The following is a 23,591-nucleotide window of genomic DNA, read 5'->3' on the forward strand; positions in this document are numbered from 1 at the left end:
ATCTGTAACGATAAACAATGGACGCGTTTGCTACGGTGCCTGATACAACTATACAACCTCGACGGATGTCCGTATTGCGTTCAAAAGTTTGAAGGCGTTTTCACTTCCTCGCAAACCATACTACCTGTAGTTGATTCGATCGACAAACGCGTTGGTCGACGATGACGGGGACTTGATGCAACTTTTTAAACTTGATGGATGTCCGTATCGCACCGACTGAAGTGCGAACCACGTCTCCATTGCGGTGTTTCAAAATTTCCTTCTTAATTCATCTCTTCCATGAGAAACAATCCAAATTTACGACTTTAAATTTCGAACCAAATCTTCTGCTATCGAATTTGAAAAATCATGGAGAATTTAAGTTTTATGTTGACCAGCTTCTCGAAGAAAAATAAAATTTCTAAGAGAAGTCTGCAACGTCGCAAATGGAGAAACGTCGTCTCTCATTTTGCCCAAAAAAATATGTATGAATAAAATGAAGGCATTATGACTGGCCTCTCTCAACTTACATTCGTCTGTAACGATAAACAATGGGACGCGTTTGCTACGGCGCCTTGATACAACTATACAACCTCGACGGATGTCCGTATTGCGTTCAAAAATTTGAAGGCGTTTTGACTTCCTACGCGTACCATACTACCTGTAGTTGATTCGATCGACAAACGCGTTGGTCGGCGGTGACGGGGACTTGATGCAACTTTTTAAACTTGATGGATGTCCGTATCGCACCGACTGAAGTGCGAAACCACGTATCTCCATTGCGGTGTTTCAAAATTTCCCTTCTTAATTCATCTCTTCCATGAGAAACAATCCAAATTTACGACTTTAAATTTCGAACCAAATCTTCTGCTATCGAATTTGAAAAATCATGGAGAATTTAAGTTTTATGTTGACCAGCTTCTCGAAAGAAAAATAAAATTTCTAGAGAAGTCTGCAACGTCGCAAATGGAGAAACGTCGTCTCTCATTTTGCCCAAAAAAATATGTATGAATAAAATTGAAGGCATTATGACTGGCCTCTCTCAACTTACATTCGTCTGTAACGATAAACAATGGGACGCGTTTTCTACGGCGCCTTGATACAAGACGAAGTTACACGATGTGGCCACTGTGAAGGGGAAAACGGGGCATTTTAAAAGTAGCGAGGTAAATTTTGTTATTTTTTTCGTAAAATAATCTAAACAGTGTATTACTTTGAAAAATTTTAAAGCCGTAGAAACATTTCAAAGGGAGGAAAAAAATTCGCGAAATGACGAAAAAACGCGTCTTTGCACGCCACGCTCGGAGCTTTAGGTTCTTTGAGGCGCGTTTTAAAATATTTTTTTCTCCACTTTATTTCATCCCCGTTACTCTCTCATCAAATGAAACCATTTGCAGGGTTCCGCACTTTAACCCCCGGAAAGTCAAAAATTAGGGCCACCCTACGCGAGTAACCTCTGTTCTGAAATAGCAATATCGACCATTTTGGCGCCTAAAACCGGTACTTTACGTGGGGCACAAGGACTCGATCGACTTGAAACCTTTTCTGACGATACTAGGGCATGCTTTTTGAAACATTGAAACCAAAAATTATTGTTTTTAGTGTTACTATCTTGATAGCGTGCGAGTACTCCGTTGCCAAAATAGCCATTTTGACCCTTTTGGCGCCAAACAAACCATTTTTTCGGTGGGAGCCACTATCCGTGAAGGTTTGAAATTTTTTTGGTAATAACTGGGTATATTACGTACATACTAAGGCAAAAACAAAAAATTTATGTGTCCTCATTTTTTTTAAAACCGCTAAAATCTGTAAAAAAAAATGGAAATTGACGATTTTTACGAATTTTTTTAGGGGTCAAAATATGGTACGATAAATTTTATTTTTTTACCCAAGAATCTTATTGGTCTGATGTGTAATTGGTGAAATTTTGGTGCATTTTCATCGAAAAATACGGGAGATATGAAATAAAACGTGAAAATACCCTAAAATTCCCCGAAAAATGGGTTTTTCGGGGCTGGAGGGGGATGGTTGGGGTCAAGAGGTAAAAATTGCCCAAAACCATGTTTTTAGGATCTTCTAAAAGGGTTTAGACCATTAAATTCAAAATCCGTGAGGAGGGGCATTTTGGTGCCCTTACCCAGGGACACCCTTTCAGGATTTCAGTGCGCGTAGCAGAGACTAACAAGAATGTTTCAAGTTAAAATTATACGGATGTGCATCCTAAAATTCCTAGCAAAGACGAACTATTTTTGGGACATTTGCAACTTCAACGAGCTCTACTTGCCTTAAGAAACAATAATCTGTTAAGACGGTGGCACTATATCGCAGAAATATAGAATTGGACCGAGTTTATCAGAAAGGCGAACCAATCCACATTTTCCAAAAATTGAGTCAAGAATGTTTTTGAGTTTTGCTAGCCGTATATTTTCTCCTGCCAAAAACTGTAAGTCTTAACACACAAATTTTTTTGTGAAAAGAAGGGTTAAAGTTGATTTTTTATATTGAGCCTTATGCAGGAATAAAACTTCAAACCTCTTTTTCTCAGTTTCAACTTAATGTGGGTTGGTTCCTTTCTGATGAACCGGGTCCAACTGGAATTCATTGGATTGCCTTACTTTACCATGTTCTCTTTTGTCCTATTTTAAGAAAGTTCATCGACACTTGAACACAGGATGACAAATAATATTTTCATCGCTAAAGTCGAAAAATGAGTATCCGATTGTGACTTTACAAGTCTCCGCGCCCTCATTTTATTTATGAAGAGTTTAAAAAACAGTCTTTTCGGAGGAAATTTTCTTCTTTTCCTCCGTTATTGATATAAAATCTTTGAGGGAGGGTTTTCCTGAGAAAAAATATAGCTTTCAACCCGATGTTGCAGGCTGTCAACCTTTTAAACGAGTTGTTTCGATACTCTGTTCGAAGACACGAACGGCTCGTGCGATGCAACTATTCGTGCATTACGGAATAAAATTGCATAATCAAATAAATGAAGGCGTCATGACGACCGCACATCACTCTGCCTGTATAAATTGGAAGGGGTCATATCTGCATAGCGACTTCCTGATGATGCACATAGTCTAAAATCATGGATAGGAAAGTCATTGACCTTTGAATACGAAGGTGCTGCTCTGTTACGAAGACGCTGTCCAATTTCCCCTGCACGCCAAAAGAAGTCGTCACCTCTAATTTCAATCCGTCTATAATTTGCCAATAGTAAGCCAGCGGCTAAAATCAGAATACGTCGGAGATTTTCACCTTTGAACACCGTTTTTTTCGTGATTGTATCAACGTCGACCTACTCACCAATGATGTTGGCATAAATAAGTGCATACGGACAGTGACCTGGCTCCACGTGGAAATGAGTTTTTCAATGACCCTCTGACCGTCACCTACTCTCCCTCCGCTCGCTCATCGATTTTTCTATCAATTTCAATAATCAGCCCGCGAGCCTCCCTTAGTTGCCAGGATCTCCCCCAAAAATGTCGTAGTTCCGTCCAACTCGCAGGATGGGCATCACACCTAACGGTCTTTCATTCACCCCTCCCCCTCCCCGGGAAAACTATCCCTCGAATTATCTTTCTGTATCCGATGCCTCCCCAAATTGCGAGGAGCTCCCCAAAAAATGTCGCGGTTCCGTCCATACTCACACGATGGGTATCACAGCTAACGGTCTTTCATTCCCCCAAAAATGTGCAGTTCCGACCATGTTCGCAGGATGGGTCCCTCATTCACCCCCCCCCCCCCCTCCCCGGGAAACGATCCTTCGAATTATCTTTCTGTATCCGAGGCCTCCCCAAATTGCGAGGATCTCCCCCAAAAACTCATGGTTCCGTCCATACTCGCAGGATGGGCATCACACCTAACGGTCTTTCATTCACCACCACCACTACCACCCCCCCCCCCTACCCCGGGAGAACGATCCCTGGCTGCATGGCGATGGCGATGGTGGGGAGGGGAGGGTTGCAAAGTCAAGTTCAATATTAACGCCTCGGTTTTAAGGTCATGCCTCGGCTCGGCCGGACTGGACTCGGGTGGCGGGGCGGTGGCGGCGGCGGTGGCGGTTTGCCGGGCGTCGCGGCGCAGGCGTGCGAGTCCTGGCGTCGGGGGCTCCGTCGACGGCGGCGGTGGCGGCGGCAGTGCGAGCGCAGCCGTCCGTTATCGCACTTCCTCGTCCTCCCGCTCGGGCCAGCGCCGTTCCGCGCCGCGCCGCCGTTGGCGTCCCCAACGTTTTTATCGATTGCCCTACATTCATTCCCGTTGCTCATCCGGACGTCGGCGGCCACTCCGCTTTTCCTTCGCACCTCCCGAGTCGAGTTTCCGCCGTGGCCAGTGCCTCAACCCGAAATGTGCCGTTCCCGTTGAGACCCCGGACTCGGACTTTCCAGCCGTCAAGACCCGTCCGACGCCACCATGGACCTCGCCAGCGCAGGTAAGCCCAGGACTTGTTGCTCCTCTTAGGTTATGTTTATACCCCACGCCCACGGCCCGCCCGAAACCCGAGCGCTGCTTCTGCTTTCCCGATGCGGGCATTATTTTCATCGTCGTGTGTGTATGTTGGGTGCCTCGCCGTTGATACAGATGCCGGGATCGTGTCACATATGTTAGCCTCGACGCTCCGATATTTATCGCGTCCGGATCGTTAGCGCCCCGCCAGCAACCATATGTGACGAAAGCAAATAAATTCGGATGACTTTACCGCCGTTCGGAGAGAACCGAATTTTTCGACGGGTATCCTTGGTTATTCGGAAACGATGCGTAACCGTTCCTGTGCACTGCCGTGCTAAGGAAGAGCGCCGTATGAACATTCGAGAGTTGCCAAATTTCCCTTGATAAAACATGTATTTTTGACAACGTTCATGCATATTTTTCCTTGATATTTTCAGATATTTTAGAATGAATTGTGTGCAAAATTGTCTGAAAAGTTTGGAAAAAAATATTCGCGATTCTCCCAGTAAATTCAGTTTTTATTGAGGAAACTTGGCAACGTCTGAAGGCTCATACGACGTTCTTCCTTAGCACGGCAGAGTAGGTTGTCGATGGCTAAAGTGCAAAACCACGTATTTCCATTAAGTAAGGCGTTTCAAAATTTCCACCCCTATTTTATTTCATTTTTTAAGGAGGAACAAGCCGACTTCATGGCTTGAAATTGGCAGAATATTCTGCTAGCAGAGAGGAAAAACCAAGGAAGCTAAAAAGAAATTACGTTCACTAGCTCCCCCCCCCCCCCCCCAGAAAAAAAAATATTGTATGACAGGAAGTGTGGAGCATCGTTAACGGAGATACGTGGCTCCGTTTTGGTCGTGGTTATTCTCTCCAAAATGATTTCACCAGGAGGACTTCTGGACGGTAACCAACTTGTAAATTTCAAAATCTTCCCCGGCATTGATTCGGATCCTTTACAGTTCATGAGACGAAGACTATGTTACCCATATCAAGAACATCAAGTATTTCTACCGATGAATCGATTCTATCGATTGCCTAACTCAGAAAACACGTTTGTTGTTACAAAACATAAGTTTCCTAGTCAGAAAATTAACTGTGACGTGGAGGTCGACAACGTCGCGGACCTAGATAATGCTTTCTTAGCTCAGCGAGCTGATTACTGAAATTGATAGACAAATCAATATACAAAGTTGACCAGGAGCAAATGGAGTGATCCTATTGATGGAGGCAGATGGTTGTAATGGACAAAGGAGGTAAGTAGTAGATTTACTAACTGCCACCTAGAAGGGATCCCATAGTTACTCCATCGTTTTTCCCCTTAGTCTACGAAGATGACCCGTTTCAACCCAAAAAGGTTGCTCCATTTTCCTATCGTCTTCCGTATCAATTGCTTGGCTTATCAATTGTTCGGCTTATCAATTTCAATAATCAGTCGGTGGCTGTCGAAATGAATCGCCAAACATAGTCGGTAACAGTTCGAATCGTTCGGTCATGAAAGTTGGTAATCGATTTTTCCAACGGTTAAGTTACCGATGAGCTCTGCTGGAGAATACGAGGAGTAGCTCGAAAGAACAAGCTTGCAGGTATGAAGTGAGAAATATAAATTGAGCTGTATTCACCGGGAGGTAAAATCGATAAACTATAATGTTCGGTTTTCACGAGCGAGCAGTCATCATAGTAGGGGAGCTACTACCGAATGCATCTGACATTCTCTTGCTTAGCTTGTGAGTTCGACACTCAAATAATCTCCGTCGGTGGAGAAGATTCTGCTGAGCTGAGATGGTAAACATAGAAAATAAGAAATTGAAATTCCACGAGGAAATATCTCGGTTAAATTTCAGGATATTTTTCATGAAATTTCAGATATATGTTAAATTTTCAAAGGCGATCTCGGCAGAGGTGAGGATGGCTGACGCATGTCCATAAAAAGAGGATTTTTTTGTTTTGTTTTTCAAAGCTGACGGATATTAATAATAAATATGGAGTAATAATATTTCTGTTAAAATAATACACATCGACGGTGTAAGTCGGCAATCACATAACACGGTTTGCAACGTCGCAGACTTCCTGTCATACTTTACTATTTTTTAAACGGAAATCTACTCAACGGCAATTCTTGGAAACTGCCGTAATTTTTCTTCTCTGTGCGACGAAAATTCTGCAAAAACTTCAAGGAATGATTTTAATTTGTTCTCCTTTAAAAAAATGACGTAGAGGCGGAGATGTTCAGACACCGCAAACGAGATATGCGACTGCCGACTTTCACCGTTGACATGCAAGTAGATTCTGCACAGGTAAATCGCGTGGTTTCTCTCTATTTATTCTGCTTGAAATTGTCGGCCATGCCGTCGATCCACATATAAAGTTCAAAATTGTACTGCCAACTCGCAAGTTTTTCTCTTTATACTTGAGATGAATAAGGCCGTAATTGTAAAAACCAGGATGGGTGGGAGGAGAGTGGGAAACAAATACTTTTCCTCAGAATGAGGGAGGGGGAAAGAAAGGCAGTGGAAATGGTCCTATTAGTAATAGGATAATGTAACGGATATGCACGGATATGTAATAGGCTATTACATATTATCCGTCAAACACTGTGATTTTGACACTTCATTTCGACCGCGCGGTGAGTAGCTCAAATTGCATAACTGTCAAAACTGAAGGAGATTGTACAGCGTCATATGCCTGCACAGTCGGTAGGTCTAAAATAGTTCGTTCTTTGTTAAAGCAAATCAATGAAAATAATCAAATTCATAAGGAAAACGGGGAAAAAAAACCAGGAAGGCCAAAGTTTTTTGGAAAATGTGTATATTTGGGGAATACAGTTCATATTGTTTTCTCAGGTCTTCCCTTAGGTACCTTAGGTTCCCTAGGTTCCTTTAGGTAGGAGGTTTCTCAGGTACCCTTATAATACAAATGCAACCCGTGGTTGTTTTGGCAGCCACAAATTCCCGACCGACAAACTTTGAGTCTTCCTCACTTGCGACCAGCACGGCCCTGCCAGAAGGGGATTTCCGTGAGAGCGTGTTTGATGACATTTACTTAAAATAGTTATAATAAAAATAATGGTTTCAAGATTTCGCATTCCGTGAACCCTAGACTCTGTAACGTTTGAAAGTTGGAACTATGACCTTGTTTTATCATCCGGGTGTTTTATTCGCCGGTGGACCCCCTACAACAAGAGAATACAAAAAAAGAAAAAAAAATAATAATATGTTAGTAGAATAACAATAGCAACAATATATTGAATTGAAAAAAAACCAGCACTGAAAATTATTTTTGCAATTCATTCTATATTTTACACGCGATACGTGGAGGAATAGCCTCGCATGCTTTAAAGACGTATACTGGAATCATATCAGCGGCTGAAGATAGAAAAATAAGAGGGAGTCATTTTTTTGTTATCGATGTTGCAAACGTGCGTAATTGAAAGCGACTGATCAATCGGGGATCCCAAGCAAGAAAAGTTTGTCATTAATTATACAATGCCTCTGATATTGCGGGTTTTTCCCGGTCGTACAGAATTCGATCAAAATCTGCGAAAAACAGCACAAATTCAATATTATCAATCAACGTTCATTGAGATAAAATATCGGTTCCTTGTTCGCAAACTATACATATCGGTTTTTTTCTTCTAACAGAGGATTTGCAAGTGTCTTAAATGTTGTGAATTTCATCTTTAAAATGATACTACTAGGAAAACTTAGTACGAGGATATCCTTGGTTTCTAAATTGGACAATTATTAGAGAAAATATGACGAAATAACCTCGAGTTAGGTTAGGGATAGTTTTTCATTCTCAGGGAAGTTTAAGTAGGTCCTTAACTCCTCAACGTCGCATTATGAAAAGGACAGTTTCAACGAATCTCGGGTGGAGTCTACAAAATAACCTCGAAAACTGATCCTTGAGAAGAATCAGAAAAATCCACCCTAGGAAAAAAAATTGAAAATTCGCAAGAAAAAATGTGATAATTTTCACAAACTTTAAGGGAGGTACAAATTTCAAGAGTACGATGAAATAGGCGAAATATACTTACTACATTGTTCAGGTTTTTCGCAACCGCGTCCGTAGGGATTACCCGGTGTCGCCGGCTCGTTGGACGGCTGGTTTCCACGTGCAATTGGACCGTAATTCAGCGGAGGAGGACCGCCCTGCAAAAATCCACAACTCAGTTTTTAACACAATCATTCTATTAGACTTGGGGATTTTTTAAATGGAGAAATACTCAACGTCACATCTCGATAACTTCCCTGATTTTTCTCGTTTGTTTCAAGAGCATTCTTGGAGAATTTCTAGCAATGACATTTATTCTTTCTCCTTTGATTGAATAAAATGAGAGCGGAGATTTTGAAATGGCGCAAACGAAATGCAAGTTTTTGCAGTTTCACCGTCGATACACGCCATTTATTATTTCCCCGTCTAGATGGGTCCTCTTTGAACCTGAAATAGTAATCGTAGTTCTATATTGGAAAATGTAGTTCATTCGTGACCAGTGCCTAGCTATCGCACATATGAATTTTTCCCCCTTTCCAGTGGTCAAGTGTGAATGGTCCATTATCCATATTTCTTTATTTGAAACTATGAAAAAGAATCGATTATTCAGGTGTTCGTTGCGAACACCCTATTTATCGATCATTTTCCATTTAGTTAAATGGCAGATCGATCGAAATATCACCCCTTTCCTCTCGCTTTGACTTCTACTATCTAAACGTTGCGTTAATTCGTCGTCTACCGGACATAAGGGCATAATTACACTCTGCAATTCGCCCTGTCTTCCATACATTTCAATGCTTTTCCCGGCTCATCTCAATGTGCAGTTACTCCCTTATGTGAGCCAAGCGACGAATTTATAATTCCTCCGCATTTCGTATGGAATTTAAAGGGACGATCGAGCATGACCAACCAGGAAATTCTTTCACTTCTGAGGAAAGAAAATATGAGGAATATAAGATTTGAGTAATTCGATGCTTTTGAAAATTTAAAAGAAAATAAATAATAAAAGATAAAAAAATAAATAAAGCAATCACTTCATATTGAAATCCGAACTTACATCACCATCTCGCCTTCTTCTACGGGTCGTCGGATTGGGGATGAGAAGGGCTCCAACAACGCTAACGATCTAAAACAAAGCATCAGCTGGCTGATTATCGAAATTTATAGACAAAGCTAAAGACAAAGAAGACATAGGGAGTATGGAGCGACCCTCTTGATTGAAAGGGGCTGTTCCTATAGACTAAGGGAGAAAATGATGGACTAGCTGTCGAGTTTCTCGTGGGTTACCGTTAGTTAGTCCAATACCTATTTAGTTAGGTGTATGTTCAAGGTGTACTTCATAGAAAATAGTGCGGTTAATTTTTGAAAGCCTAGTCGCGAGGCTCTGGAGGAGGTCGGCAGGAATTTCTAGGAGAGATCGGGTCCGTAATGATAGAGTGCGTCAAGTAATGGAGGTCGAAAATGACATCGTGTTCGACGTCATGACCAAACAACTCGTGCGGTCATGTCAATAGGATGATGGAAGAGAGGGCGCCAAAAAAGATGCTTGATTGGGTTCCTCCTGGGAGGAGAGGAAGGGGACGCCGGGTGAAAGGTTGGCAACAGGGGGTTATGGATGAGATGAGGGAGTGCCAACTCCCTGATGACCTGAGGGAGGACCGAGTTTTGTGGCGGTTAGGCGCCGGAGAGCGCTGTGAGAGCGGCTCTTACGCGTGTAAATCATTTCAATTTCATTTCGCGGTTGCAACTAAATATTGAAATCAAATTAAACGTACCTCCACGTGACCCATTTTTTACTGTTGAGATAAATCGGTTGCCAATGATTCTACTTTTAGTACCGTTACAAGGACAGCATTACCATTTGTGTGCCGCTTTATAATTGGTAGTAAGTTTGTTTAAAATTGCCAAGTAGTAGTAGCCTAGGGTACACCTGAAGTATTTTGTTGTAAGAGGGTTGGCATTAAATTCCTAAAGTCTATCAACCAATAGGAGTGAACCTAAAACTCGTAGACCAATCAAAAAGCGGCAAGACATTCCAGGATAAAAAATATACCGACGGCCATACTCTCCCTTTAGAAGTTCTCTGATTCTACTCAATGAAAGTTATGTGATGTTACGTGTGAAGAATGTGTTTACGCAGCAATTTTTTAAAGGAAATAAGACGCTTAACTTACGAGAAGAACCGTAAAAATAGTTCGGAAACACATCCCGTCGCAGTAACTCGACTGAATTCCACCAAAAAACTACTAACTGTTGATCTGTAGATAGGGTTTTTATAATCAACAATGTCTTAATTCACCTTGAACTTGTGATTTGACAGCGTTGAATTTTCATTATGGTAAATTTTTTTCCTAGTTTCTTGCCCTCGAATTGAGGGATACCACCTGGTAAAATAATGAACCACCTGAATGAATAAATCATCAATGTTAAACTTTGTAAACATATTTATTTTTTATCCTTCCTTCAATTGTATCGTGACGGGATCAGGGAAAAGAAGAGTTAAATTTCAAGGAAAAATAGTCATAGATGATGTCAAAAATACATGTTTTATCAAGGGAAATTTGGCAACTCTTAAATGTTCATACGGCGTTCTTCCTTAGCACGGCAGTATAGGAATTTTATCGATCAGGATCATTCGATAACGATCCAACAATCGACCCGCAGCTCATTTACGGAAAAAACCGCATGGTTGCCAGCTTTTCCGCGGTAAAATATTTATTTTTCAGCAAATATATAAGTTTTTCCATGAAATTTTCAGATACTGTAGATTAAATTGTGGATGAAATTCTCTGAAAAATTACGAGAAAGATGTACAAAATTTCCTCCGGAAATTCGCATTTTATCGAAAAAAAAAAAAAAAAATTCGTGACGCCCTAAAGACTCATACGGCGTTTTTCCCTAGCACGGAAGCACATAAGGAAAACAGTGGCATGTGCGTTGCCTCTACAATGAACTAGGAAGAATAGCTTTCAAATGCGCTGTTGCCAGCTTCAAACATGATTCATATTACTTCATCATGCCTTACTTGAATAGTTTGATTTTTGTATTATTTGGTGAGAAGGGAGGAAGAGTCCCAGCACCGGAAGATGGTAAGTTTTCAGTGAAGCTGGTATTTGTTTTTTCTGAGATGTGCTCTGAGTAGCTACAGTCAAAAGTGTGAGCTGTCTTTTTATGTCCCATTTTGCCTGACTCAATCGCATGTTATGAGAATTACCCATTTTGTAATCATGTTGAAGAAAACTAATCTCAAAGAAAGTCTATCAAAACTTTGAATTATGTTCCTCGATTCCGCGAGTTCTCATTCTGAAACTTCAAACGCCCTCATAGAGCTCATTTTTGGACTTTTCGGCTGCTCTGTGTGGCAAATAATACAGAATTACACGAATTTCTGCTAAGAGGAATGTGTCAATAGGTATTTAAAAGAACTAATGGAGCAAACGGAACTGTGGGCACACATCTCATGTCCACAGTTTTCTCTATTTTTCTTATATTTATCTCATTCCTTTTGACATGAATACATTAAATAAAACCCTTAATATGTAGTGGTGGAGTTGCGTATTTTTCTTTCCTGCTATATTTAATTAAATATTAGATTAAATTGCGTACAAAATTGTCCGAACATTTTAGAAAATATAATAATCACAATTCTTCCAGTAAATTCGGTTTTTATCGCGGAGGAAACTTGGTAACGTCAAAAGGCTCCTACGGCGTTCTTCGTTAGCATGGCTGTACATGAGTAAGGCTTTTTATCCATCATGATCATTCGATATCGATTCGACAATCGAGCCGCTGAAAGTAGCGCTTCTTATAAAAAGAAAGCAGCCACGTTGAGCTGAGCGGCAACAAGGCTTTAACATTTACACTGAGGCCAAGTTATAAATTACTAATGATTCTTTTCATTATTTATAATTCCCCGATCAATTATCGAATTTAGAGTAAAAATTTGAGGAGATACAATAAAAAATTCCTTCCTTTGCATCGAGGTTGACTTACGTATCTCAATGAGAAGGTCTCTGAACTTTGTCTCCATTTTCCTCACTCTCGCGATTGCAGGCTCCCTTTTGGATTAATCTATACAAGTCTCAACCCTCTGATATAATTTGCGCCGAACTATGCAGAATCAGCCCTCTTAGCTGTGGTATGATCACCCTTCTCATTCAGTAGCAAGGCGCGAATGATTGATCATCGATACTTCTGCATTTGAAGCCACACTAAAGAATCGATGGTTAAGGTTTTCGTTGGGACCACCCTGTTTAGCGATCCTTTTCCATGGGTTTTAATGGCAGATCAATCGATATAACGCAAAGCACGCCACGCCACTGCCTGCTAGATACTATTACGAGCTATTGACCCTCGTTGCGACCTTACTTTTTTGCGTTTTTGAACCACAAAAACAATGTTTTCCGCTTGTTTGTTTTCGAAATTCAACGGATCATGCTCTGCTCACGCAAAACAGCGTTTTAGGGTATTTTAAGGTTTGGATCTGCGTCATCTTTATTTTTTTCACCGCGCATTAACGTTTGTTCACAATTTTTTTTCCTTGTTTCAAACCGCACACTCTCATTTTTTGCTAGACTTAATTGGAAGCAGTAGCGAGCCGTGAATCATCAACTATCGACATTATCCCATTTGAAGCTATGATTAATAATAGATTATGGTAAAAAATAGAACATAATAGATCTAAACCCTTTTCCGCAGGTTTAAATGACCAACCATTCTATCCATCGCATGGTGGCGTGGCGTGCTTCGCGATTAATCGATTGATCTGCCATTTAAGCCTATGGAGAAGGATCGATAAATAGAGTGTTCCCAACGAACACCTTAATAATCGATTCTTTACTATAGCTTACATAGCCATAACTTACCGCGTCAAGTAACATTTCAGTCGAGACAATCTATGAGTACTTGTCGCAACCAGAATTTTTTGGTCACGAATAAATTCAATAAATGAACGATAGATTTAAAATAATATTTCAGTTGTGACGACGAGAGTGTCACAATTAAAATATTCCATCGCGACGCAGAAACTTGCGGCGCGACAGGAAAACTCCCGTTGACACAACTAATATTTTACTGGTAAGAAAAGTTCTTTTTTAATATAACGAGTATTTCCCCCGCTTCATAAAAAAATTTCAAGGATTCATTTTTCCTCGTTGCAATGAATACCGTTTTTCTTTGTGTAGTAGAATAGGTTCCTGTGAAAGAGCGGAGAGACTTATCTGTAAATATAGCGATCTGATGAGTAATAAATGATGTCTAAGTATATTATAGGCCTTAAAGCACCACTACTCTGCGTGCTAAGGAAGAACATTGAACCGTATGAACGTTTGAGAGTTGCCAAATGTCCTTTGATGAAACGTTTATTTTTGAGGAAAATTATAAATATTTTTCATTTAAATTTTCAGGAGCTTTAGATTAAAATACGAACAAAATTCTCTCAAAAATTTGAAGAAAAATATTTATAAGTTTACTAGGGAATTTGTGTTTTATTAAAGAAAATTTGGCAACACCTGAAGGTTCATACGGCGTTTTTTCTTAGCACGGCAGTAACTAATGAGACAAACGTAACCAGCAACATGAAAATAGAGCGAGGGAAAGGGTGCGCGTTGATGATGGCGCAGAGATACGACTATTCGTGCTTGATGGATGGCCATGTTGTATCTGTAAAATTGAAGGCGCGATGGCGCGAGGCGTGAACTCGCGATGCTCCGCTCCATGCTGTCAATGAGATGTCGCTCGGATTCCAGAGAAAAGTTTCAACTTTTAACCAGCCCAAATACATCTCTCATACCTTTTACGTTAACACTCGGTTTTTTTCCTCCTTTTCAATTTCATTTCTGATTACATTTTACGATGTACCTATAGACCTATTTCTAAAGCTTGTATGTACCAGTCAAGCATATAACCCGCGGGACTTTTGCTTTCATAAAGCCACGGGTCAATTGGACGTATTTCTGCCGAACGGAATGTGCAGTAAGACATGAGACCTGAGAGCCATAAGAATATAAGCAAAACAGGGCTCACGTCATAATGCACATAGTTCCGTTTGATAGAAATAGTCAAATGTAACATGAAAAAAAATGAGGGGAAACGGGAAGCAAGGCTAAAAATCCACAATAAAACACCCAGACGTTTCGGTGCTTTATTGTGTATTTCGTTTGTCTTTCTCGAATCTCGGCCACCGTCATGAAGGTTTCGGGTTTTTGTTCGAATTTTTTTATTTTTTAATCATTTATTTGACTGAACATGGCTCAGCTCTGAGCCGCAACATTTCGGTGTTTTATTGTGTATTTTTCGTCTTGTTTTGCATTTTTCCCCTTGTTTTTTTCATGGTGCTATAGTCAATTCAACCCGGCTTGGAGCATCTGAGGGTGAAACAACAACTTAAACCGGTAAATCCCCTTAAAAACAGGGTTGATACCGTTGATTTATTAATTATAAAATACAAATTATAAATTATAAATTATTCTTGGTTTTGATGAGGGTTATAGGCATTTAAAAGTCCAAGGATTCCATTTCTGAAAAGCATTTTTGTCGATAAATCGTCCACCGAAAAAAAAGGATATGTTACAAAATGTGCGACAACTCTTGAATGTTGTCATTAACACTCTGGTGTTAAAGGATGTAAAAGTAACATTCTGTAAAACCAGAGTGTCAATGTAATGTAATCCAAGGATGTTACCTTTACATCCTTTGACACCAGAGTGTTAATGACAACATCCAAGAGTTGTCGCACATGTTTTTAAAATCTGTGGTGTTACTACAGCACCTCCTTTTTTTTCGGTGTCGCTTGCCTCAAAAGTAGCATTAAAAAGGCGACTGCCAACCCCTCATGGAGAAAAACACAGTGAGCGATGAAGAGACCGGGTTTTGACGCACACTGTGACGTACCAAGTGTACCAGATCCGTCATTGCCCAAAAGTGACTGTTTCGAAAGTCCGAATTTTGGGGTGCATGGTTTAGGTCGTTCTTTGTAGGTGCCGGTACTGCCGGTGGTCTATAACCTCCGAAAAAAGTCCCGTGATATCAGGAGCAAAGACATAATCAGGAGCCTTGATTTTTTGGTACGGGCATAAAATTACACAACAGAGCTAGCACAAGTCTTCACAACGCTACCGAAAAGTAGATATTATGGCCGGGCCCCCTGATAAAAGCTAAACGATGAGAGGTGCCGCCCGAGCGAAAGTTTGGGAGAGGGCCGGCTCGATATAAATCTTAGTTTGGCGGATTCTTTTTACCACGCAAAGTTGACTCTTTACGTGTGGCGGGATAAGTGCGTTCAGAAGAGTTCAGCTTCAATTTTAATAAGTAATGAGATTCCAAAGTTTTCCAGTCCCGGAAAGTTAACTTCTTGGGTCCCTAGGTCTCTGAATTCCCATGATTCTTTTCTAATGGTGTTGCCAATTTTCCAGTTGAACCCACCTGTTAAGAAGTCGTTTTGTTGATAATATCCTGAAACAAAACTGTTCCTCAAACAACTCTTTCTTTAGGAGGCCCCGAATGGTTTACATTCTGATTAAGGGAAGTTCAAACAGGTCCTCGGTATAGCTTCATAAAAATGGCAATTTTTGCAACCTTGAGTGAAATTTAGCAGTTTAACATTGAAGATGGATCTTTGCAACGGATTACAATGATTTGCCACTGCAAAAAGTACAAAATACAGGGGGAAGTTCCATGATTTTGACAAACACCATCCTACCTTTGTACAAAATTCGCAGTGCACTTTTTCTTGTTTTGTATTCGTTGTCGTGGTAAATCATTGTAATGCGTTTCAAAGGCCCATTTTCAAAGTTTTTTCTGCTGATTTAATGGCTTTGTGTCTAGCACCTTCAGCCAACTTAGACCGTATCCTATTGTCCGGAGACATCGAGGGATTGGCAAGTCCATGCTCCAGACTTTTCTAATTTTCAGGGATTAGGGCGAGATAGACTCTGTTCCTGCAGATGCACTCGTCAGTTCCGTGATAATTGACGCCCCAACCGGGATTCGAACCCGGACCCTATTGACCTAGAGCTAGGTGCGCTGACCACTAGGCCAACCTGACCGATAGTTAGGTATATTGCTGAATTTAACTCGAGGGTTGCAAAAAAGGACGTGTTTCTATCAAACAGAACTATGTGGAGGTGGAAAAGATGGGGTCTGCTCGTTAGTGCTCGAGCCATAAGAATGAATGGGAAATATAAAGCGGCAGTGACGGAGCCGTCGTCGCATTAACTCATGAGCCCTGTTCACAACGCTCTAGACACATGCCCATGGCTCATACAATTTGCACATAGTTCCGTTTGACACAATGTAAAATCCCGCTTTTCCAATTCAGCAAACGGAATTGTGAGCCATCAGAATGCGGCACCCATGAGCCATGGGCATGTGTCTAGAGCGTTGTGAACAGGGCTCATGAGTCAATGCCCACTGCAGGGAGCCACGACGACAGCTTCGTCACTGGCGCTTTATATTTCCCATTCATTCTTATGGCCCAAGCACTAACGAGCAGACCCCATCTTTCCCACCTGCGTATAGTTCTCTTTGATAGAAATACGTCAAAATTTTAAGGGTGCTTACGTTGAGAATGTGCAAGAAGCTCTGTCAAGGACAATGCAAACTATTCGGGGCTGCCAGAGGAAAGGAGCTGCTTAAAGAACGACTATGAACACGACCCTTGTGTGGTCTTTAAAATAGAGTGTTTTTGCAATGGCCTGCTGAGATTTGAGTGGAGTTAATACAGCGAGAATGGCGACAGGGAGAAGGGTAGCGGATTAAGGGTGAATGGTGAATGGGCAGGGAGGAATCCCGGCTTTTTATGAATGACGGGGACCTCACCTGTCACTAGGCCTAGTGGCTCAAGGTCGCCGCTCCCCTCCCCTCGATCCCGCCGTGTGTGCTTTACGCGCTCGCCGCATCGCTGCCAGTCAAATTTCCCGCGTTACGCCTTCTCCACTTTTCGACGGTGAAACTACCAAACCACGTATCTCGGTTTGCGACGTCGCAGACTTCCTGTCATACATACATACATAAAGTCGCTTTTATAGCGCCGCCTCGCGCTCTGCGACGCCCAATCGCCATTGCCCCCTATCCTCCCAGAGACACATACCCCATACTTATCCTCCTTAGACTCACCCTCATACTTTATTTTTTAAATGAAAAACTACTTAACATCCAGTCTTGAAAATTTCTGTGATTTTTCCTCTTTGTGCGGAGAAAATTCCGTGAAAATTTCAAGGAATGATATTGATTTGGTCTACTTCAAAAAAGTAAAATGTGAGCGTAGATTTTTAAACACCGCAAACGAGATACGTGGTTTGGTAGTTTCACCGTCGTTTTGCTTCGTGTCCACTTCGTCTGTTACTCTGCCGCGCTAAGTAAAAACTCCATATAAGCATTCGAATGTTGCCAAATTTATTCTTAGGAAACATATATTGCTGAAGAAAACTACGAATATTTTGCTTTTAAATTTACAGACTTTTTAGATCGAATTGCGAACGAAATCCTCTGAAAAAGGCGTTCTCTTTTGGCTCGGCAGCATAGAGGATCAGTAGCGTGGCGTGAATTGCTATACATCGATTGTTATGCCATTTAAACCTATGGAAAAGGATCGATAACTAGGGTGTTCGCAGTGAACACCTCGTAATCGATTCTTTACCATAGGTTTAAAAGGCATAACAATCGATATATAGCAATTCACGCTACGCCACTGTAGGGGATCCTTGCTAAGCACTACTCAATTAGCTATGTCCCGGAACCACGGCACGATGCATCCACATCAGCGGGGTGATTTTTGGAATTGATAGACAAAACCATAGACAAAAGGAAAATGGAGCAACCCTGTTGCTTTAATTGGGTGGTTGTTATTCTAAACTAAAGGGTTTTTATAGTCTAAAGGGTTTCCCATGGGTTGCCTTTAAATGGACGTATTTATGTTAAAAGGAACTAGAGGCGTGGGAAATAAGGGATGTGCTCGTTTGAGTTGCATAAGAAACAATGTACGAATGGGCGTGATTCCTTTTGGGAAAATGGAAAAGTGAGGATTCACATTAAACGAAAAGGAACTAAGCGCCAAAATATGTTAACTTGTTAGCCGTGGGCACGTGACAAAGATCGTTGTGGACAGGGTTTATGAGTTAAAGTGCCCCACCACCGATCTCCTCGGTCCACCAGCTCGGTCGTCGCCGCTGACGTCACTAGCGCTTACTTCCCATTCATTCTTACGGCCCTCAACTAACGAGCACATCTTTCCTAACCGTCTTTGGAATCTTTTAGCATAAAATGAGTACGTCCAGTTAGTCTATTACTTACCGTCTTGCTGGAAAAAGTACTGGAAAGGCATTTCGTTTTCGTAGCAATTTGTCAAGAGTTTCTGAAAAAATCTTCCTAATAATCATTACCACCACTCAGCACCACCAATCATTCAGTAAAACAAATTAAAAATTTGATATTTTCGTCCAAAACTCACCCGCCAAATCCTGCACCAAATTTTAGGCACGATGAGCGCACGGTATGTGCACTAGATACTTCACCAGATGCTTACACTACCACCACCTCTGCTCTGCCGTGCTAAGTAAAAACGCCATATGAACATTCGAGATTTGCCAAATTTCCTTTGATAAAACATGTGTTTATGATAACATTCATGCATATTTTCTCTTGAAATTTTCAGATATTTTAGATTAAATTGCGTACAAAACTGTCTGAAAATTTTAGAAAATAATATTCGAAATTCTCCTGGTGAATTCGGTTTTTATCAGAGGAAACTTGGCAACGTCTGAAGGCTCATATGCGTCGCTCTTCCTTAGCACGGCAGCGCTAAGCTGAGGAAAAACGGTGTATGAACCTTCAGGCGCTGCCAAATTTCCTTCGATAAAACACGAATTTCCTGGTAAACTTAAATTTTTTTTCAAATTTTTCAGATAATTTTGTTCGTAATTTTACCTACAGCCCCTGAAAATTTCAAAGACAAACTTTTAGGAAGTGACTTCCCTTAAAAATAAACCTTTTATTGAGGGACATTTCTTAACTGTGGAATGTCCATACGGCGGACCTCCTCTCTGTGCGGGGAGCAGGGACAAGGGCCGAATGCAATTAATTATTGCCGGACCTGTAAAGGCGTTAGGGGCCGGTCGGGGAAGGGGTAGGCGGGAAAATACATTTAGCACCCCCGCGTTAAATCACACTATCCAATCTACGATACCTCGCTGCGCATGGATTCAGCCTGACGTCACTCACGATCGGATTTTGGCATTAGCAATCAAGAGCAGCTGCCCACAGACCAGGCTTCGAAGCACCGTCCAAATATCAACGAAATCCCATCAAAACGAATGGCAGTCCTGTCAAAGTTACCGCCCCAAAAATAGTTTTTCCGCCAGTGAATGTGGTGGCTTTCCATCGGGAATGGAACCTCAAGGGTTAAGGGAAAGTTAAATTTTTTTTTATATAACGCATGCATACGAAAGTGTCAAAAGTGAACATTTTTATGTAACCCAAAAAGTCATAATTTTCGTGAGTTTTTCGCAAACATACTAAAAAATCCTTTAATTCGCGAAAAGCTCACGAAAATGATGACCTTTTTTTATATAATAGTTACATAATAATGTTCGCTTTTAACACTTTTGTATGCATGCATTATATAAAAAAATAAGAAAATTGTCTATAAAAAAATTTACTTATCTAGCTTTTATCATTTTTCATATATTATGGTCAGGTCTAAACTTTGATTTTTTTTATGAAAGAGTTCCACGTTTTTTATGTAAAACTACCATTTAGATAGTAGATATGTACTTTTTACACTTTCTTTCGAAAAACAAAAATTTGTTCTGCTACTAGGGAATGGACAGAGGAGATAGATATTAAACTAACTAACGACAACCCACGGGAAACCCGATAGTTACTTTATCATTTTCTCCCTCATTCTATAGGAACCACCCGTTTCAACCAATAAGATCGCTACATACTCTCTATGTCTTCTTTGTCTATAGCTGTGCCTATCAATTTCAACAATTAGCCCGGAGACCACTCATCTTGGTTTACGAAGTTGCAGACTTCCTGTCATATTTCAATTTTCATGGGGAAAAATATTCATCGCCAATTCTCGACAACTTCCGTGATTGTTTTTTCCCGTGCAAAGAAAACTCTGTGAAAACTTCAAGGGGTGATATTTATTTGTTTTCCTTTAGAAAAATGAAGCAGATGGGGAGATCTTTTCCACACTATGCAAACGAGATATGTGATCTGGTAGTTCGACCGTCGATACGGATCGACGCAAGGCGTGAATTTGATATAACTCGTCAATTTGTGCCAGATATGACCGATTCAAACTTTGAAAAGCTCTTAGTTAAAAGAACTTTCTTTTGGAGCGCATTATCTTTGAACAGCTTGATCATTACTCCGCTTTGAAAGGACCTAAGGCGTTTTTTGTAATAAAATATCATTGAAGCGCCGCCCCTCTATACCTTACCTCAGCAACCAATCCAAATTTCCACTCTTTTGGTGTTAATGTTCCTTTTTCCGATGACGGTGGAGGAAAATGAGCCACAATTACACTGAATGTAATTTACCTACAGGGACCTATTACAATGAAATTGCGCGACATTGTTGATATTTTTAGTTGTGGTTGCATGTTGCTATACTTTAAATTGAAAGCACTGAAATTATTATGGTATTTCGACAATTTCTATACAGTGGTTGCATGTCGCATATCCGGGAAAGGCAATTCCCTGAAATGATAACAGTCGGTGGATTGGACAACAGTTCACCGAGAATTTCATTGTCATAGCAACGTGCTTTCAATCATAAAATTTTAATGCAATATTCCATTGAAAAATTGTGAGATCTCCCTTGGCTCTCTCTGTAGTTTCGGAGTATCCATCAGACACTCCCCCCCCCCCCCCTCCACAGGACACCTAATTGAACCTTGCACTAGGTGAATAAAAATGCATAAATCTGGCAGTGATTTTCACGAACACGGTTTCTGGTGCAATACTATCCGCGGCAAAGAAAGACTTTTTTCTTCTTTTTTTTTATTAACTTGAACAAGATGTACAACTACATCTCGTTGACGTGTCAATTGGATGAAACGGAACTAAGTGCCATAGGGAAAGGCAGAGAGAGGGGGGCTTGGATCGGCGGGTGTTGCAAAACGCGATGCTTTTCCATGGCGCTTAGTTCTGTTTGACAGAATGCGCTATCCGAGATTCTAAAATCGTCAAAAGGAACTCAATTTGGCGCTTAGTTCCGTTTAACAAAAACACGTCCAATTGCAATTTACTTAAGTACCATTAGCTCTAGTCCTTAAGCTAAGACTTAAGGCGGAAAAAAAACTAAAGTTGCATCCTGTTGCCTAAATAAATTGCGCTAACAGCCTTCAAGTTTCGGCCCTCGGAGCGAGTGAAGTGGGGGTGGTGGATGACGGGGGCGGGGGCAGGCGAAGGTCAACGCGTTTCTCGGTCAAAATGTAAGTCAAACAAATACGCACGAGCAAACAAGGAATGCATCGCCGGCAACGCGGAGCCCATGTTTGCTCAACAGTCAACTTTCCACGCCAGCTGGATTTAGGCTTTGTCTAGGGGCCCGGCGAGGCTCATGGGCCGTCAGGGCCGCTCCCCCCCTCCCTCCCCCGCTTGTTTACTCTGCCGCGCCTATCGTTGCCGCGTAGTCCTCGGAACCAACTCTTTTCCTACGCTATGAATCAACTTGGGGATGCGCCCCCTGGTCCTTACACGCTGCACGGCCCCCGGGACCGTCAGGGGGGTGATACACGGAAAAAAATGACTGTGCGCGGATAACCATCTTGGTTTTGTTAAGTAAAAGTTGCTGCCGTATAAATGAAAAAATTGATAGAATAACCAACGGCATTGTTTTGTCCACAACGTCTTTAGGCAAATCAATCATTTTCAATTAGTTGCTACTAGCTATTACAAATCTGTTCACCGAGACAAAATTTATGGTAAACTGCTCCATCAAGTTGACTCATTGCACCAAAGAGTGCGCTTGCGCTTCACCTATCTTGTTTTTGGTTGATGCTACTCGGTTAAGCGGACTCATTGAAATACAGAATGCGTTAGTGCAAATTATAAACTTGTTGATTATGAAGGTCACCATCTCAGATAACTCAATTAAAGTATTTTGTTAGTAGTCTGCCCCGTCAATTTTTTACGCTTTACCAACATTGAGTCACCAAAGAAAGCAATCATATATGGGCTGATTAGGGAAAGTATGTTGATAAATTTTCAATAATTCATATTCAACCCTACTTGTGTGACTGATAAGCGAGTAATAATATGTTTGTGGAGCGTACTCCTAATCCCGTCCCTGGCTCGGGCGACGGTAAAGTCGCCGCAAAACTTTATGACTTCGCGCAATTAATTATTCTTGACTCTGCTCGGTTTTAATGATAATTAAAGGACATTTATTACAACAATTCAGAAACTCGGACGATGTTAAATTTTTCACTGATTTAAAAAAAGGAATTAAAACGAACTAAAATATATATCAAAACCAAAAATTATTTCATTCTAAAAGTAAAGTATACCTCATATCGTAATTTTTGAGGGGAAAAATAAAACTAACACTGATAGGAGGTGAAAATAGGGCCGCGAAGCGGCAATTAGACTAAAAATTCGAATTTAATGGATGGAATGGGAGCCGATGTATCAATTTAGGCTACGTCCGCCGTCTTAAATTTTCAAATTCAGAAAATTCAACTTGAAACGCATCATACCCAAAATCTAAGCTCAGATTCGGCTTCCTCGTGAAAAATCGATGCTATTTCATGTAACTTATGTTACCATAGCATAAAGAAAAGAGGGTAATTGTAAGCGTAAAGATTCTATCAAAGCCGGCCGGTATGCGGAAGTAGGCACAGAATTCAAACGTTTGAGCTACGCCGCCAGGCGCCGGCGTCAAGCATTTGGTTCGTCCGTTTCCGAGAAAACAAACTTCCTCTTACTCATCAGCTGACCTACTCCGAATCACCCATGTTGCCACGTCGAACTGATATGTTAGAATCTACACGCCTACGTTAATCTCTTTCCTTCATGATATGGTGACATATGATACATGAAATTGCATCGATTTTTCACGAGGAAGCCGAATCTGAGCTTAGATTTCGGATATTATGCGTTTTAAGTCAAATTTTCTTTTATCTATTTTAAATCACTCAGGAAAATTTGCGGAAACTCATTGGAATAACA

The 23,591-nt window shown here is 41.0% G+C and overlaps 1 protein-coding gene and 1 long non-coding RNA gene across 3 annotated transcripts in view; one reads left to right on the forward strand and one right to left on the reverse strand.

Annotated features, from left to right (window-relative positions):
- Window positions 1-4,237: 4,237 nt before the first annotated feature.
- The window catches only part of LOC109033870 (small G protein signaling modulator 2), a 166,506-nt gene continuing 147,152 nt past the window's right edge, over window positions 4,238-23,591 (forward strand). For both annotated transcript variants that reach the window (XM_072301632.1, XM_072301633.1), the window contains exon 1: window positions 4,238-4,408. In XM_072301632.1, the coding sequence (XP_072157733.1) occupies window positions 4,390-4,408 (19 nt within the window). In that variant the 5' untranslated portion in view covers window positions 4,238-4,389. The remainder of the gene's footprint in view (window positions 4,409-23,591) is intronic.
- On the reverse strand, window positions 7,191-17,349 carry LOC140224844 (uncharacterized). The gene is made up of 4 exons (XR_011900063.1): window positions 17,230-17,349; window positions 9,470-9,538; window positions 8,456-8,570; window positions 7,191-7,591 (listed from the first exon to the last, which is right to left on the reverse strand). It is a non-coding gene; the product is annotated as an uncharacterized lncRNA (long non-coding RNA).

Source organism: Bemisia tabaci, chromosome 6 (assembly GCF_918797505.1).
Source record: "Bemisia tabaci chromosome 6, PGI_BMITA_v3".
Lineage (NCBI taxonomy): Eukaryota > Metazoa > Arthropoda > Insecta > Hemiptera > Aleyrodidae > Bemisia > Bemisia tabaci.